Source organism: Amphiura filiformis, chromosome 5 (genome assembly GCF_039555335.1).
Source record: "Amphiura filiformis chromosome 5, Afil_fr2py, whole genome shotgun sequence".
NCBI classification, from domain to species: Eukaryota; Metazoa; Echinodermata; class Ophiuroidea; order Amphilepidida; family Amphiuridae; genus Amphiura; species Amphiura filiformis.
In genome coordinates, this window is record NC_092632.1 from 14,508,384 (window position 1) to 14,526,976 (window position 18,593).

The 18,593-nt window shown below is 37.1% G+C and overlaps 1 protein-coding gene across 1 annotated transcript in view; it reads right to left on the minus strand.

The window, feature by feature from the left end:
- Positions 1–17,716, minus strand: part of LOC140152690 (dual E2 ubiquitin-conjugating enzyme/E3 ubiquitin-protein ligase BIRC6-like) — a 73,358-nt gene extending 55,642 nt beyond the window's left edge. Inside the window, 15 exon segments of the mRNA XM_072175148.1 lie at positions 278–688; positions 1,009–1,160; positions 1,567–1,792; positions 2,082–4,094; positions 6,321–6,464; positions 8,022–8,122; positions 9,004–9,251; positions 9,693–9,819; positions 10,261–10,343; positions 11,034–11,079; positions 11,533–11,783; positions 12,303–12,443; positions 13,948–14,026; positions 14,028–14,127; positions 17,512–17,716. Of these exon segments, the coding sequence (XP_072031249.1) occupies positions 278–688; positions 1,009–1,160; positions 1,567–1,792; positions 2,082–4,094; positions 6,321–6,464; positions 8,022–8,122; positions 9,004–9,251; positions 9,693–9,819; positions 10,261–10,343; positions 11,034–11,079; positions 11,533–11,783; positions 12,303–12,443; positions 13,948–14,026; positions 14,028–14,127; positions 17,512–17,686 (4,297 nt within the window). The 5' untranslated portion in view covers positions 17,687–17,716.
- Between the last annotated feature and the right edge of the window lie 877 nt (positions 17,717–18,593).

The window sequence follows — 18,593 nt, forward strand, 5'->3', positions numbered from 1 at the left end:
ACACATTATGAATAAATTCAATATTCTTCCAATAGTATAATATAAGCTACATATTGGAGGAAAATTTGTGGCTACATTTTGGAATGATGTTTTACATTCTTATGTACAAGATGAAAGGCTTCCATCCATTATCTACCCTCACCATGATATTAAATTATTATGGGAAAATTTGGGGTAATTGCTGGTCTTCTACACCCTTGGTTTTGTGCAACCTCTATTGATGAACAACTTGAAGAGAAATTTCCAAGCATACTCCCAAATTTTCCCCTTTGTTTACCTCCTTTCTCACCATCTGTTCCTTTGCCGCCACCTGCATCACCACCGGGTGTGTCCTGTGCACATATATGCAGCAGAAATGACCTGTTCTTACTCAGCATAAGTTCTCTACTTGTAAGCGTCACCACACCTGTGTGACTAGGCATATCCACAAAACATTCCAAGTCGCAAGGACCGCACACAATATCATCTCTGTGTTGCCGCAGAAATACAGACTTCATCAAAGAATCTTCGGCAAAATTAAAGTCCTTGCGGAAGTGAGGTCCAGTCATTGATGCTGCACCTGCATCATCTTCATGTGAAGTGACATCTACGTTTTGTTCTTTGGGCTCAGAAGCGGGACTGTCCATGTTGAAGTTGATCTGGGCATCGACTGGTGTAGACTTGATGTTCATAGCATCAGTTTCTCTCTCTGTAGCAATACAAGAATGACCTCACAATGTTACAAATTTAAACACATGAGTCTGTTTTGTTTTTTGTTTTGTTTCCAAATCTCTGTAACAATATGAGTATGAATTTTAAATGGAATGAGTATATTAACTATCTCTATTTGAAACTCACGCTACTTCCATGGAAGATCAAGGTTGAATCTTTCTCCCAGGGTGTATGAAATTCAAATGGGGCTGCTAATATGTTCATTCCATTTGAAATTCATATCCCCTCTGTGGAAGATATTTAAAAAATCATCGATAGGGGCAGTGTTTAAATGGAAAAGCCCATTGCACAACTTACCTATCTTCAGGCACTGACTTCCACTCTGTCGCAACAATGTCAGTTGAATTTTGGGTGGAGATGAACACGAGGGATGTAATGTGAATTTGATGTCCACATGCCCAACACAACACGCCTTGGGTAGCACCAGCTCAAATAAGTGGTCCTTTGATCTAGTAGCATAAATAATACAAAGATATTTAAAAAGTTAAGTTAAACCTGAAGTCTACAATACTAGTCATAATTCAGTTGTAAAGCTGTCAGTCCCAAAGATGCCTCCAATGAAATCTCTCCCACACTGTATTTCTTGATTCCTATGTCAACAAGCTTGGCAATATACTAATAGTAGTACCGTGGTTTTACAATCATTGTTTACCCTGTACGCATGTGTCATGTAGGAAGTGACGAAAGTCCGATATCCATTTGCTTGATATATAATTTGTGAAATAGTTTTTTATCAAAATAAGGAACATCTTCCCAAAAAAGACCAGGAACGGGTTCTTATTCTAGTAGTTCCTGATGTTCCCAAGTAACAATAAACTTATACACAAATCCCCAATTAAAATCCTATACACCTACCCGTTAGGCTGTAGTTTCCATGTCCGAGTATGTTGCGTTGCATCGCCCTGCTGACGCTGATGCAGGTGCTGTGGATGACGACGCTGCTGCTGTTCCTGCTGGATCTCTGCCCAGCATGGAGGCACCGTAGCTGAGAAGCGTGGCACCAAGGTTTCAAACTGTGTCAGCAAACGCATTGTCAACAGGTTCTCTTGGGTTAGAGGACTGTTTGTGAGGTATTCATCACCTGATAGAACAAATATGGATAGATTAATAAATAGAACACCACAGTGGTGTGAAGCTGATAGTGACGAGTCAATTTACAACAGTAGCATCTAAATTAGGAGTTAGCATTGGGGTAAGGATAAATTCTGGTTCAATGATTTTTACTGCCAAATTCTGCTTCTTGGATTCAATTGTACTTTTGCTCTCCAGGTCTGAAAAAAGGGTCAACCACCAACCCTAGTATTTTTAGTGAACAAGCAGTCAAGCACCTTTTTATGTTCCATCTTTTTGTTTGCCTTATTCCCACTCACCAGTTTCTTCTTCTCCTGCATCCACATCTTCTACCGCGTCCGTCTCCAAATCAGCATCCGCTTTATCAACACGCTTAGATCTCTTTATCGCTCTATTTGTTTCCCTAGTTAGTAGCTGTACAAATGACACATGTCCACTGGATGAACAGACACATAGTCTCTCCATGCCTGTACAGTACATCATAGCTATAAACCTATCATCAGAGTTAGTCCTATCTACCAGTTTAGGTGATTGTAGATTAGAAGGAGTTATTGTAGATAATACATTAAATGTGGCTGCATCAAATATGATCACTTTTCCTACGTCTGTCAGAGCCGCAAATTTACCCAAAGCCGGCTCGTTCTGTGTTCCTTTGGAATCCGATTCATCAAAAGCTTCCCATGAAAGATTCTCAGTTTGTTGTGGTATAACATCTGGTTTGACGTCAATTTCTTCATCGCTACCCAAATCACAGATTTCTGTCGGTAATGGCACAACTTTTTTGAAAGACTTACAAGTGTCTCCCATGGAGTGTATATACACAGGCTCCTCAACTATTGCCACCATAGAATCTACACAATGTAACTTATAAACTAAAACATAACCTCCACTTGAATGATTATCACCCTCACCATCAACATTGTTAAAATATTTGGCAAAAGGTTTATCGCTGGATATACTGGTGGAATCCTGCTGGGGATGTGGTTTTCTTGGAAAGAAACGTGAGTCCGTTTTCCCACTAGAACCTAGATTGTCATTACTCGAAGGAAAAAGTTTTGCAAAAGGATTAGTGGCATTTCCGCTGTCACTTTCTCTCGAGTCCTGTGGCACAAAATCATTGCTACCACCATTACCGGTACTGTTCTGCGCCAGACTTGGGTTCTCTGAAAAAAACTTGGCAAATGGCTTCATGCATTCAGTATCTCCTATGGCTATATCCTCTACAGTGGGTCCACCAGATGCTCCTTCATTTGGCATATTCTCAGAAAAGAACTTAGCAAATGGTTTATTGAATGACTGGTTGATAGAGCTTGCATCTGATGGCTTATCCTCCCTGTCCTCATCATCATCATCAAAGGCACTACCCTTATTTAGATCATTCTGTTGACTAATTTCATTCCTACTAATTTCACTTTGTACAGTATTGCACTTATTTGATTGGTTACTAGCAGTTCCACTGTTCTGTAGATGGCCTTCATGTGGACCAACTACCACTAATATATGTTGCCTATCTAAACATGGTACTATACTAGATATCCATAGATCATCTCTCTGTACAGCCGCTGGTAAATCAACGCACTGAACAGCTTTTTCATTAGCTATGCTAGCCTTTGAGTTCGAGCTAGTTGTGCTGGACTCCCCCACCACACCTCCAGAAGAGACTTGCTCTGTAGACAGTTCCTCCAGACCAATAGGTTCTTCCACCAAGGCCTGTTGTTCCTCTTCCATTTCAAGTATCTCTGACATTGCCAGAGTTGGTAAGGAATACATTGCCGATGTCTTGTACAAGTTCCCTTTGGCTTTGCTTACAGTTTTACTACTAGCAGTTTCTTTCACTTTGGGTGAAGTTCTGTACACTAGTAAGCAATGCCTTTGGTGGACAGCTACTGCAGGCATTGAAGGGGCATCTTCTACTGGTGAATTGGAACGGGAGTCCACAACATCACCAAAAAATGAATCCGCATAGATAAATTTCCTATTGGTAATATCTACTCCTAGTCCTGCATCATCACCGCTGGATGGAGCCAATTCTTCCACTTCGATGTTCTTCTGTGTTCCAGGTTGCTCGCTAGGGGTCGAGTGGGGGGCTTCTTTTGGCGAACATAAACTTACACCTGCTATAAGACATGGAGGGGCAACATTGTCTATGTCAGCAATGTGTTTGCTTGGGCTATTGGGTTGACTGGTGTTAGGGTTGATAGAGGATTGCGCTGGAGGAGCTGTTTTGGATTCCATTCCTGCCACCACGCACAAGGATGACACAATCAGGTCTTTTGATGGTGTTGTTTGAATTGCACAATTGGAAGAGGTTTCTGTAACCACAAATAAAAAATATTTAAAAATCAATCACAATAATTCAGTATTTTATGATTCATGAAATATGATGATACAAATGATCCAAGTTAAAAACTTACTTCAATACTAAGAAAGAATTTGTTTTCTCATGTTCCACTGGAAACTAAGAATTGTAGTGGTGTTGCCTCATCTTCCCTGAAACCGCTTCCCCTTTCCCCACCAATCAATGTTGGGAGAAGATATGGTGAAGATGAGCACATTGTACATTACAACAATGTACAGGGGTAGAAGGGGGACCATTTCCAAATAGGCCTTTAATAATGTGTTGGGACAATTTTTCTGATATTATAGCTTTAAATATTGTGTCTTGCATGTGGTAATGGAAAGGTAGATCCATATCATATTAAAATGTTTATTACAACTATGTACTGTTCGTATATTTAATTCTCATACACAACATGTGCATATGGTCAATTCCAAGCAACCTCGCCCAAATTGTCAAAATTTAAAAATCAAGTCAAGTATGTGATTTTGGTCTCATATTGTAGCTAAAAAGCTATATTTTCTGAAAACATACTTTTTTAGGAGGAAATGGTGTCCATTGTTAGAAAAACATCATAATTTGCATAAATTTGCATATTCTTGACTGGTAAAAGCAGCAAAACTAAAAACACAGCAACTGCTCTGTACTGTAAAATTTTGGAAACAAATTATGCATGTGAATATAAAGTTTTTAAGTAGCTCAAAATATAAACACCAGAAATTTTCAAATTTTATAACGTGTAGCTTCGTCAGCATTGTTTGAGTACCAATTTTACGATTAAAAGCATCATTCCGCAACGCAGAAGTATCATTTATTACCACTGCAATTTTAAAATAAGGTTGATTTTCATTGAAACTAGAATGCAAAGCAAATTTATTCATCCCTATCCAATGACCCAAAAATAATTTTCAAAAAGTCTAATTTGCGGCGGTAACGACCAATTAAAGTTGCATCATTCCGCAACGTTGCAGAATGATGCATAATTCATAATGTGCCCGTTTGAAAAAAAAAATTCACAATTTTGGGTTAGAACTTTCTGAAATGCATTGCACAGAATTATCTTTACAGTAATTGATGTTTCAGCATTGCCTGAACCATTGTAAGTGACATAACTCCACAAAACCCCTGCATCATTCCAAGCGCCATAAGGATTCATGGATTGCAAGGATTTTTTCTTTAAATTTACGATAAAATAAAAACAGTGAAGATTATTTCTTGATAGATGGTGATAGTTGTTATGTTACATCCTATGGCTAACACCCAGTGCTAAATTTCACTTCCAAGAATTTTAGACTAGCAAAATGTTGACATAATTTTAGTTTCAAAATGTGACCATGCAACACAAGTTATCTGATTTAAAAAAATCGGTGATAAATATTTTTGGATAAATATTGATATTTGTCAGCTAACATAAGTAGCCAAGTATATAAAACACAATTTACTCAAATTTATTGATCTATTTATTTTTATTTTCAAACATGGACTGCTTTTCATTTTCTATGGGATTTTACACACAGCATCATTCCGCAACGCTCCTTGCATCATTCCGCAACGTGACCTAGTGTCGGAAAATTTGGCATAAAGAGACGATGCCCAAATTTTTTTTTAAATCGATACTGACAATTGTCAGTTTACATCCTAAGCTTTAGATTAAGTGGCAAATTTAATATCTCAGATTACTAAACTCACAGAGTTTGTCAAAAATGTTTTAGTGCAAAAAATACTGGTCCTGTGCGCATCATTCCGCAACGCAAACTTTGCATATGCAAATTAGGAAATTAGGGTGGTTTGGAAAAGTTTCTCCTACCTTAATCATTCACTAACCAAAAATACTTAAACATTATGCTATTCACCTTGTGCTGCTAATACATATTTGGCTGCTGCATCAAAAAGAAAGTCGTACAAAGGCAGTTTGCATCATTCCGCAACGCTTGGAATTGCCCATATAACAACCAACAAGTTCATCCCACAAGCGTATGACACTGTAAACTACCAACGACTCAAAAAAATAACCAATCATGGTACACAAACGTGTTACTAAGCATTTGGTCACTAAGCTTGAAGCTTATGCGAAATATGCACACGCCTTTTACACGGCACCAACTACGTACACCTGTGTCCGAGATTAAATATAGTAGTAGTACACTTATTAACTCACGACATGTGAAATACAATGGTGGAATTTAAGAAACCTACATACCTTGTACAGGAAGAGGTGGCTCAGTAACTATAGGTTTTATAAGAGGGATATCTTCAACAGTTTTCAAATCAGTAGATGGTCCATCTTCTGGAAATCTCCATGCTCCACCTACTTCAATCACTTCAATGCTGCCATAGTTCTCCTCTACACAACAGAAACATCAACACAATAATTTGTTAATAAAAACAGAACATCTTTAATATCCGATTCCTTAAAGCAATTTGAAATTATTTTAAAAAAGTGCACACTAAATTTGAGAAAGTACACACCATATTTTTACCGGACTGTCCGTATTATATTTTGATTTGTGAAATCTTTATTGAGGGATTTAAACTACTTCAGTGGCAAGCACTGCTTTCCAAGCAGGCCCTCATACAATATAAATATTTACAACATTATTACAGAATATTTACAAAATAACATGATATTTAAAATGTATACAAAAACATCAATAATAAGTATGAAAGAAAATAAATGCATCCCAAGTACATGAACGATATAAATCTAAAAAATACATACAAAATAAAAATAAATGATAATAGTCTTAAAATTTTAATTGGTGGCTGTCATATCTTATGGTAAATTCAATGCATGTTGAATGTCTCCATTCCCTAAAACTATAGACAGTCCACTAAAAATATGGTATGCACTTTTCAAAATTAGTGTGCACTTTTTTTTAAATAATTTTGAATTGATTGTCAACGATTGTCAACAGTGGTTGACTTGTTTTGGACCTCAGTAGTTTTTTTTTTGGCCAAAAAGTTTTCTTTTTTCTCTTTTTACATTTAAACGGCCAATTTTTTGTACAATTAAAACATTTAGCCCATTAAAGTCATAATGTACGATCTTATAATATGAATTTGGTTAACTTTTTCAAACCTGATTTTTTAGCATATTTGTAATGTTAACACATGTCCCAACTTGCACCTAAATGGAATCAGCCAAATTTGTTGTGTTTGTAGGTAAACAGAGCAAAGTTTGACATAATGTCATAATTCAAGAATTATGATATTATGTCCTCCTATAGAACTCATGTGTTAAACGGCCAAAATAACAAGCAGTGTTTCTTTTACTTTACCTCGTTATTTCAGCTCAAAATGGACAGAAACCATTCCCGATAATTATTACTAGTATTATTTCAGCATTTTGAGTATATAATGACAAATTTAAAATTTGCAGGAAATCATACATTAAGGCTTTAAACTGAAATCGACAACCTTTACATAAACATTTGAACAAATAGGCTGAAAAATGAAGAGTTGGTTTTAATTGGCAGTTTTTTGGATTTTTTGACTGTCTTGTTCCCAAAATTACTATCAAGTGGACACAGTTGTGCTATAGGATATTTCAATGAAGAAAATGAGCAAAATTCACAAAATATGATATACATAATAATTAATTAATAAGAAATACAAATTTTTTTTTTTCTTGTGTGTCATAATTTTTCTGTGGAATGGGGGGACCGTTTTGGGTTGGCAGGTTTCAGTTTAAATCTGATTTCCATACAATCGGGCCTACCTACAAGGGGGGGGGGGGAAGAGGGCCAGGCCAGGGGCTTGTTGGAGAAAGGGGCACATGCAACCATTTCACAAATACTGTCAGAAAAAAGGAGCCTGTGTGTTCACGATATCTTGAGCCCATAGTGACTCTCAGCGGCCCTGCATACCACAATTATATCTAGATACAAACCTATTTCCTCACCTCTATCAGATGACTTTGTTATTGGATCCTTTTCCAGATCTATCTGTTGAACATCCTCTTTGTCATCCACAGGTTTATTTCCAGGCTCTGGCTTTGTGTTACTGAGAAGACACACAAAAGTGAAATGAGTCATATTACGTTGCTGACATGCCAGTTTTTATATTGCTCACAACTTAATTTTTTCACAATCAATGGACCATTACAATTGAAATCCACACACCCCATATGGAATACATGAACTTAATCTTCCACACAGGGGGTGTGAATTTCAAATGGGGTTACCTGATTGGGTGACTCCCATTTGAAATCTACACTCCCTGTGTGGAAAATTAAGATCTTGTCTTACACCGGGGGTGTATGGATTTCATCTGGAATACCCCATTCCTAATCTCGCAGCAAAGTTGATATGACAAAATACAAATTGTATTTCTACCATAAAAACACAACTATATCAAAAATGAAGCAAACATGACCTAATTCCACATTTTTTTCCCCATGAAAAATACTTGCAAACACCGTAAACATTATGAACCTATATCTTGATCTAGTTAGGGAACAACTCAAAATATGAGTGATTTCCTATATATTCATTTCGGGGTTGAAAAGACATCGGTCTAAAGATGGCAACTTTCAACATTTCAGAATTATATATATTTCTGGCAGGGAGGGAGGAGGTTGGTCGAGAAACGGGCAACGTTTATATTGGACTTCATGAATCTTTTGGTTTGTCCCCTGAACAAGTCTGATATGATATGACGATATTGCCACAGCAGCTCTGTCAAAAACACATTGCTTCCTCACTAAACCAATATGTCAAACTAATAAATATTGCCAATTTAGAATTGTTTCACTAATTCTAGTTCTTTCTACTTAAACAGAGAGTGGGATGTGATTTTAGATTGCTAACATAGTATGTGATTTTAATATTGTATTTTATGACCTCCCCCACCCAAAAAAGAAAAAAAAAACAATTAGTTCTTACTTTTCAGTGCCAGGTGGAATACTCTTGATTTCTGTCTGACTAGTTTCCTCCGTCCAGGCTTCTATCACTTTGGGTTTACCCTCCGTCTCCTCTGCTGCCGTCTTCCCTGTGATGACCGGATCTTTTGGATCCACTGTGAAGTTGGTGACTAACTTGAGCTGATGAGCCACATTCCATATGCTGATGCTTCCATGACGACTGGATGTCGCCATCAGATGGGAACATGAGGAGGCACTGATGCCAGCAATCTGTGTAAGCAGGGAGAAAATGAGTAAGAAAATCCCACCAATTGCTTCTATGTGTGTGGCTGTTTAGGAGGTATTTTTCTTGGTACCCCGTGTAATCTTTTTGTTGTTCTTGCTTTTTTGTTATTATTAGGTTGTACAGGAGGGTGAAGTAAATGAAATACATAAAGCTCTTTAAATCTTGCAATATTACTCAAATCAGGAAAGTAAATACAATGCTTTTTTCTCCCACTATGCATAATCAACACACCTACAGTGGACAAGATTCTTTAGAAAATGAGTTTATACTTGTCTAAAATGCCTGTGATTCTGCATTAGTGTTAAGATGCAGTTGTAATTTTTTTTTTATTTGTTATTCTACAAGTTATCAATGTTGCAATCTTACTGTCAACAAGATCAAATCATTTCTGATTCTACCGATAGAAACATTTTGAAGACCCATACCTTTTGATTTCCTTCTGCTGCGTGATAGTGGGCAGGCCCTGATGCCAATGTGGTGAATAACGGCACATTTTCAGTTGGTTCACCCCGGACAAATGGACAGTTTGGAGAGTGTCTCTCATGTTCAGACCTGTAAACACAAATGTTCAACATTTAACTTGTTGGATAATAATTCCATGTCAATTATTTACACTTAATACATATTATAACTTAACTATGAAACCCACAATATAGATCTACAGAATTGCCTATTCTTAAATATTTAGAAATCCCAGATAATATATACACATCTAAAATTTAAAAGACTCCACTCTTCAATTACCATCCTTAGTATCATATCATTTAAAATGTTACAAGGATTAGAAAGGAGATTTAGAGTTATCATATGAAGCATGCATGTTGAAACTCATAACACTTGGAATGCCCTTCATGAAATTGTGTTGTGGAAAGTTTAAATGGGTTTGAGAACTTTGATTATCAAGAAAAGCCATATTTCAATTCTGTCATTTAAGTGGTTGGGGGCATTTGATATTAAATTTTAGCATTGCAAGAAGGAATGATGTTGATTTACCATGGTTCATCGGTGGGTTCCCAGCAGACAAGACACACACTGCATGTAAAACACATAGCTCTATCATCACCGGCAGATGTAGGCTGCAACAAAAATAATACAAAATGTTTGCATGTTAAAAAGTGTGTTCATTAAGTCTACAGTGCTATCTACAATAATTGAACATGACACTTTATTAATACAATCTGTCACTTTTAATTTATATTATGTAATAAAAGTAACTCATTTTAAATTCACATCTGTCACCATATATGGGAATAACCCAACAGATCAATAACATCCTGTGAACAGTCAGTTTCATTAGGAGTGTCGGATGCGATTACAAATGTTCATTATGTGTTTCCTGTGCTCTTAAAAAAACATTAATGTTATTTTGAACCATTTCCGGTTTCGTTACAGGGAGGAAGTCAGATAGACACCATCCATCTTTTGGGTTATTCCCTGAGGGCATGATGGTGCAGCGGTAAAGTTTCAACTCATTATTACATGATTGCAAACTAAAACTCCCAATGTTCAGCACATGTGTTGTGCACTTAGGCAACTTGTTGCATGAAGGAACTCACCCTCCCCACAGCAAGTTACAAAAGAAGTCTGAGTCAAACACCAAGGAAAAAGAGATTGGCACTTTGGCCTGTGAACATTGCTCTGGCATGATCTTTACCATTGCATGCCACCCTCTCATTCACAGTAGTATGATCACACAGCATCAAATAAATGTAATTGAGCAGTAACATATTAGTTTAAAAACAACTACTACTTTGTGACTCACTCACCTGATGGTAAAAACCTGCTTGAGCCATAGGTTCTGGAAGGGCCCACCTGTGAAGGGAGGACAAAAATTACAAAACAATATTTGTTACTTGTAACTGTACATTAATTTACAAGTTAGTTTTATCCTAATTTAACATTGCATCAAAATCTGTGGCATCAGAGTACAAAGTTGAATACGACTTAATCAGGCATGAGACTGCACTTTCCTAAAAAAACCTGAAAAAACTGAAAATGCGCGTGAAATTGGGCAAAAAGTACCAAAAACAGGCTGAAATTAAATAAAGTTGCGGAAATTTTGACAATAAAAAAAACTGAATTCAGTTTTTAAACTGAAAATTCTCATGCCTGCTTAATTAAAACTTCTGAAATTTCAATCGGACACAAATTGACCTTATTACAAAGTGCAACTTTGTGTTGCAAACCACGGTTCTATGTTATGCTCTCAATTATACAAGCAGTGAACTCAAATATGAACAAAGCCCAAATAAATTTAATACATACTTATAGTTCATATGGGGCCAGGTGGAAAAAGTATCTCTCCTAGCTGCCTCACTGTACATTTGTGCTCTATCCACGGCCTGGTTCCCTAATGATGGGTTTGACTCTGGATATAGTGATTGAAGGCGATCCATGATACCCGCTGCGATGGACAATCCTGGTATATGTTGGTTGGAGCGCCGCAACTCTGTCAGAAGTGTTTTACACACTGAACGGAGTGCACAATGTGGTAGCCTTAGAACAACTGTAGCCCACTGTTAAAAAGGAAGTTGGAAACAAATGAAAAGTGAAGAAACTTCTACCACAACGGTTTTAATTTTAACTATGAAAATTACTAATATTGGGTTAGCAATGGGTAGACGGGTTGGTATAGTAATCATGAACTGGTCTCTCACCACAGCAACCTAGGTTTTAACCCAAGCAATGTTGCAGATTAGCATGGTTGCTGGTCCATTACTGTCCTATAAATAGTTTTTTCTGTTGGGAATCCTTCCTTCCTTCTGGAATGCATTCTAAAATTGAATATTTCCCCATATTCCTGTTCTGTCTTGTCCAGTTCCCCTTGTTTTGTTACAGCTACATAGTGTGCTTTGCAACAGCATCTTGAGATTCATTTGATGGATGATAAATTGCACCTTACAAAACCCAGTATTTCATGTACAAGGACTGCCGAGGTGGATAATGCTCATAAATCCAAGAAACTTCTGTGCAATACCACAACATACTGGGAAATACCAAGAGGTTAATACCATGGGTGGCTAAATGAAACTTACTTTGTTGATTTTATGATAGGTATGGTCAGCAGAATTCACTTTGCAGTTTTGTAGACCCTCTTGCAGTTCATTTTGCACTTCATCCCAGAATTCTAACCCAGGTCTCTGTGGTTTCATCATACATGCTAGTAACTGGCTGGCCTGAAACAAACATGAACAAATACAAAGTTTAGAAGATATGATCTATCACACTCTATCACCAATGAAAGACATGGTCTTCCTCAATATGTTTCGACTACTATTTGCAAACTGACCGGGTCCAACTGGTTTAACCGGGGTGTAATAGAAGCCATCAACATCAGACACCATCCCAGTTCACTTTTAAAACAAGGACAAAGGCCGCCACCAACTACCACCAGTTTACGAACCTGTTCTGTCACATGACATCGCCAGCTCGTCATGTGACAACCCAGATTAATAAAACCAATTCCGTCAGTTTGAAAAAGACACAGGGTCGTGGTGTCAAAAGCTTAAATAAGTGAACAATTTTGTTGTGTATTAACAGTTTAAACTTCTACCAATATGACACATAGTATTTGCACACATTCACAGATCAAAGGCATATGTAACTGACTGATAATGAGCAGTTTTACCCCCCGTAGTATTGATTATGAAATGAAATTTAAAACAAATCTTCAACAGTTGATGATACTGTGGTTTTAGCAAATGGATAGCTTAACAAGAATGAGTAGAAGAGCTTCTAAACACTTTATTTGGGAATAAAGTGATTCTTGGCTCATCTGAAATTTGTCGAAAAGCAGCCTCATGTAAGCTTAACAGGTCTCACAGCCAACATTCAATATTTAAATACATTTATCTAATGGCATAGTTACAATGTAGATAGTCTCCATCAACAATAATAGACTTCAAATTACAAAGAAACCCCCACTTTGGTTCACCATATACATGTCTATTCTCGATGGGCTACAGTAGGGAAGTAACAAAAACAAGGCCCATAACCCATTTTAACCCATGTCAATCAATTACAATTCACAAATTTAGGTACACATACCGGTACTGGTCCTTGCAAACAAAAATTTTTAACAATTTCTACCAGCTTTGCAGGGTCAGAAATTCGGCGAGAATCCGAGAATCCATTCTCGCAAAGATTCTCGTCAACAAAATTGCAAGAATCTAAATGGATTCTCGTAAATATTTCAATTTATCATGCAAAGTTATATGGCGAGAATCCATGGATTCTTGCAAAATTCCACTGGGAGAATCCAAAAGGATTCTCGCACTCAGTTGCGAATTTCTGACCCTGCTTTGGTGTTTGTAAGAAAATGATCCTAAAGCACAATGCATTTAATTTAAACTTGGAGAATTTTGTGAAATTAGCATTCTATTTTTAGAAAATGGTTTGATAGATATCCACAAAAAAGCTTATTACCAAAATTTCAATGAATTTGGACATTGAATTTGCGTTACACATAATTACATGTATTACAGCACCCTATAGGCAGATCGTGTTGAAATATCGGGCTGACGACAGCCTGATAATACAAATTATTCAATGTCATGAACACTATCATGCACTAGGTAGCCCTAGATCTATAAAAATCTCAACTTTTTGGAGTAAGTTGGGGGATGAGGTTTTGGATCACCAAGAACCACTTTAATATCTTCAACTGTTCTTAACACTGACCTCTGAATGGGGTAGTTCTACAACTACATGATCATCAGCCTTGGTGACAGCTGTCTGTAGTGCTGACTCAAGGAGTAACACCGCTAAGATCCTTTCTCAAACCCACTACATGGCCGTCTGTCAGGAATACTTGATCAACTTCGCTGATGTACTGACACGTTATATTACTTCCTGGATGAGCTGTAACACAAATTTTATCAAGTCAGGAAATTATTTCATACAATAAATGTCTTAATTTTGTTCTTTATTGTATTTATTACACTAGTTTACACAGCTCCAGTGATCATGGAGCATGTAGAAGTAGTCATCCTTTTTAAATAGGCCTACACGCTTGATGATGATCACCATCAACCAATAGTCCAACATTCTTGTTGTCATAATTGTTGATCAGTGATTGTCCTTTCTGCTTTCACACTTGTATACGCTCAACAAACTGTACAGAATTATAATATCTCTAGGAATTTAATATAAATTTACTTAAAAATATCAAATCTAGAAATTGGCACCATTATGCGCCATCATGTTAAAATGATCAGGGAAGTCACTATCCTCTTTTTACAAACTGCCCATTAAATCTATGTAGATCTAGAGCCAAATTTCTGGAGCAAGTAGAATGTAGCCATACCAGACCACAGGGATTTTTTAAACAATAATACTCCAAGACACCATGCAATATCATGAGACCTGCTAAAATCAGTGACCACTCTCTCACCCTGTGGCGAGTGATCACTGGGTTGTGAGCTATGGGTTTTTCAGTTTTCTGCATGGTGTCTCAGAATATATAGTGTTTAAAAAAAAACCTGTGGTAGGGCTAAGATTCTCTTAAGGTGGTTACTACACCCCTGGCCAATTTTGTGCCTATTTTTGTATTTTTCTCAAAAATCATAGCGCATTGGTGACAAGTAAGATATGTATATTTAATATAGGGGCAAGGACTAGAACTACTGCACTGAAAATTTTATTTCCACACAGACAACAGTTGTGGAGTTACAGTCAAAATGAGGGAAAACCAATATTTGATCAATAAATCAATAACTACTTGTCTTGAGTCACTGAAATTCCAGTGTAGTAACTGAATTCCTTGCCCCTATAATATATACATAATACCAGTGTTTTATTAGTTTTTGAGAAAAATGCAAAAATAGTCACAAATTTATCAAGCGTGTTGTACCACCTTAAACTGCTGTACCATCGTATATTGCTGATCGAGATCGATGGGCAAACGTGATGCATGCTGGGAATGAAAAGGGCTCAAATACTTCAGTGACCACATACAAAACTGCTCCATTGACACTGTACATAATTTCGATCGGCAGTCTGGGCATGCGAAGATTGACATTTGCATAGCTAATGAGCTTCGCCCACATGCACAATGGCGCACACCATACGTTTTATCATTGCAATATCCTCCACAACAACCATTTAGTGTACATCCATATCAAAGCGATGCACTTGAATGGCTGTTACATGTGCCTCATTTAACATGATAGTTAGAGTAATACCAGACTCACCTCAAGTGGAGTTCACTTCAAATCATCCCCAAGTGACATGGTTATGTAATGTTCTCTGTATTAATAATAAGCCATGTGACTTGGGATGATATAAAGTTACCCCCACTTGAAATGAGTCTGGTATTTATTCCCAGTTATTATGTGAAATGAGACACATGTAGCAGCCGACAAGTGCATCCTTTTGATATGGTTGTACACATTTGATCCATGCATATCGATCGTGCTTAATCACTTCCTGGTACTAGTGGTACCGTAGTGCTTGTTGCTGAATTCGGCACCAAAAGTAAAATATGACTCTCAACTTTACGCTAAAAACATACCCGATTGCTGAAAAAACCTCCTTAATATGATAGGAAGTAATCAAATTTCGACAGTTTAATTTACTTAGATTTTGCAATCCCGAGTTCCGAGCTGCAAAACTGACTCGAAACAGCGATGAAAAAATTGCTGTACCTTTGGTAATATTTGTCCAAATTCGCCGGGGTAAAAAGTATCTTGATCAAAACATATAATGCTGGGCTCACATGTACAAGATAAGATGACACCGGAAGGGTATCGTCATTGGTTTGCAATGGGAAGTCAATGTTTGCCAATCGGGATATCGATTGATTCGCCCACCGCTCAGATTTTCCCAATGACGATGACGCCATAATGAGCGGCGCTGTTTATTACGAGTTGCCTTATTTGGATAACGAGCTACCGTATTTGGATACGATAGATATTTTATGTCCGTTGAGATTACCTACAGAGGTTTGTATGTGGTCACAGTGTGTAAGTATATCCATTGGCATAAAAATGCTACTCATCTCCAAAATTGTGTAGCAAATTGACAAAATTCTGTAGCATTTTGCTAAGCGATACCAGCTATTTCCAACGCTGCCTGAGATCACTTTTTGTCTATTCACCGCTCATCGATCGCTATCAACCAATCTTCTTGAACGGCAAGTCCAATTGTGATGGACTTTTCTGTAGAAATTGATAAAGCATGTGTACGATGTGTCAAGCAAAGGAAGTTCAGAAGTAAACACAGTGAACACAGCCGATCACAGGCTATAAATATCTAGTTCCAATAATTGGAACTCACGGCTCCAACCATGAGTTCCAAGGAGCTATGTGTATGTGTCGCCGCGATTTAGCGTGCATTCATCACCATATTCACATTGACACATGTACACAGTCATGGAGTGGATTTTTCGCTGCTCATAAAAATCACTCAAAAAACATCTTTTTAAATATTTCTTTGGACAAAAGCTGATGTGTAGAAGAAGTTGAACAATCACAAATGACACACATCAGTGACACAGGTTTCTTAAGTGAGTATATTAAGTAATACTAATGCAAACTTGCCAAAATAAAATCCTGGCACGTGAGTAACTACAAAGTCTTGAGAACAAGTCCTCAAACGTTTGAAATAATTTGTAGTAACTACAACTAGGGCTAGACTAGGCTATATCACATTCAAAATGTTGTTAAAATTGCACTTCAACTGTTCTTCGGCAACAGCAGATCGCCTCAGCAGCAAATCAGAGAAAAGTGTGTGTCAGTAAATACAGTCTTGTCAAAAACAAAGTTAAATGCAATTTTTTATTTTTAGTGCAAAAAATATAGCTAAGGTTTGCTTTCTACATTAACAGAGTTCACCAAATCGGCAGACCGCTTAAAAACCTTGTCAAAACACCTATCAAAAGTGTCTACGGGCTCAGGAACTCATGGATTTGATCCATGCATTGTAAACTTAGTAACCAAAATGACAATGCAGTTTTTTGAGCAATGCAATCAATCATAACATTGATTGTGACTGATTTGTCATTGATTGAAAAACCTCTGTAATTTAGCTTTAACTGGGTAGATTTTGGGAGTAATGACTTTTAGTTATGGGATACATTCAACATAATCCTAAAATGGACTACGTTAGTAAATAACTAGCTACTACCAACTACAAAATTGGGCAATACATCAAGCTTTCAATGGAATTCCCTGCAACGTAATTGCAATCGCACTGTGTAGCATGTTGAATTTAGAAGTCGGAAGTGCATGCACGAATTATACCTACCCGAAAGCGTCGATTTTTGTAACGTTACCCCCGAATTGACGTCTAAAACTCGTAGACCAGGTTCTTCAGTTACTGCTAAAACTGTGTTTAATTTGGGGTGGTAAGCCAAGTCGACAGTCTGCTCTCCCACAGACAGACTGCCGTCTTCGACAAATGACCACTCCATGGCAGCCATTTTGGTCGTGACGTCACTTGACCAGGCTGCATGGGGAAATTTCAACGATGACGTAATGTACACATTACACGTTCAGGTTTTCAAATTGACAACAATTAAACATGTAGACACTTATAAGTTTATTTATTATCCAAAACAGCTAGAACAAACTCATTTTAACGCATCTAAACAGTGTGGTTCTGCAAAAGATTTCTTTCTCAGTACAAAAAATACAATTTTATTTCTCGTTGATTCCCGTCGTTTTAATTCTGCTGGTTAATCTCCTGTAGGAGAGTTTAGAAGCCAGCGAAAATTGACACACCCGAGAGTTTCCCCACGTTGGCGCTGTTTAGGAAATGAACAATCAAAAATACACTCAAAACTGAAAGTTGAGTGACTTCAACAGCTTTCAACATGACATCTACAATCAATAAAATATTAAATTAGATATTGATTCATAAGATCAGTTGGCGACAGATCACCCAGCCTGCTACGATAATTGTCATTTTTTGTAATTTTGAGCATTTTGATTTTTGAGAACAAAGTATAATCATTTATTCTTAAAAGGGCATTTCGTGATCCACAGCCTCATCCCCCCACTTTTCTCCAAAAAGTTGAGATTTTTATGCCACTGAAAACAACTGGCTACAAAATGTTTATGTACCAAAAATTTCTTGCAGATTAATTCGTTTAGGGATGTTCATAAATACTTTGGAAGGGGGTTGGAAAAGTTGGAACCTCGCGGGACGTCCAAATTTTTTGATCCCCCCTAAAAAAGGGTGGATTTTTTTTTATCCCCCTTTTTATAGTCTAAATTGTTTTTGATTCCCCCTTCATGTCCTAAAAAAGAAACCAAAAATATACATCATTATTTAAAGAGTGGCATAGATTTATTTTTGACATTTTTGTTGGACACAATTTCTTGAAG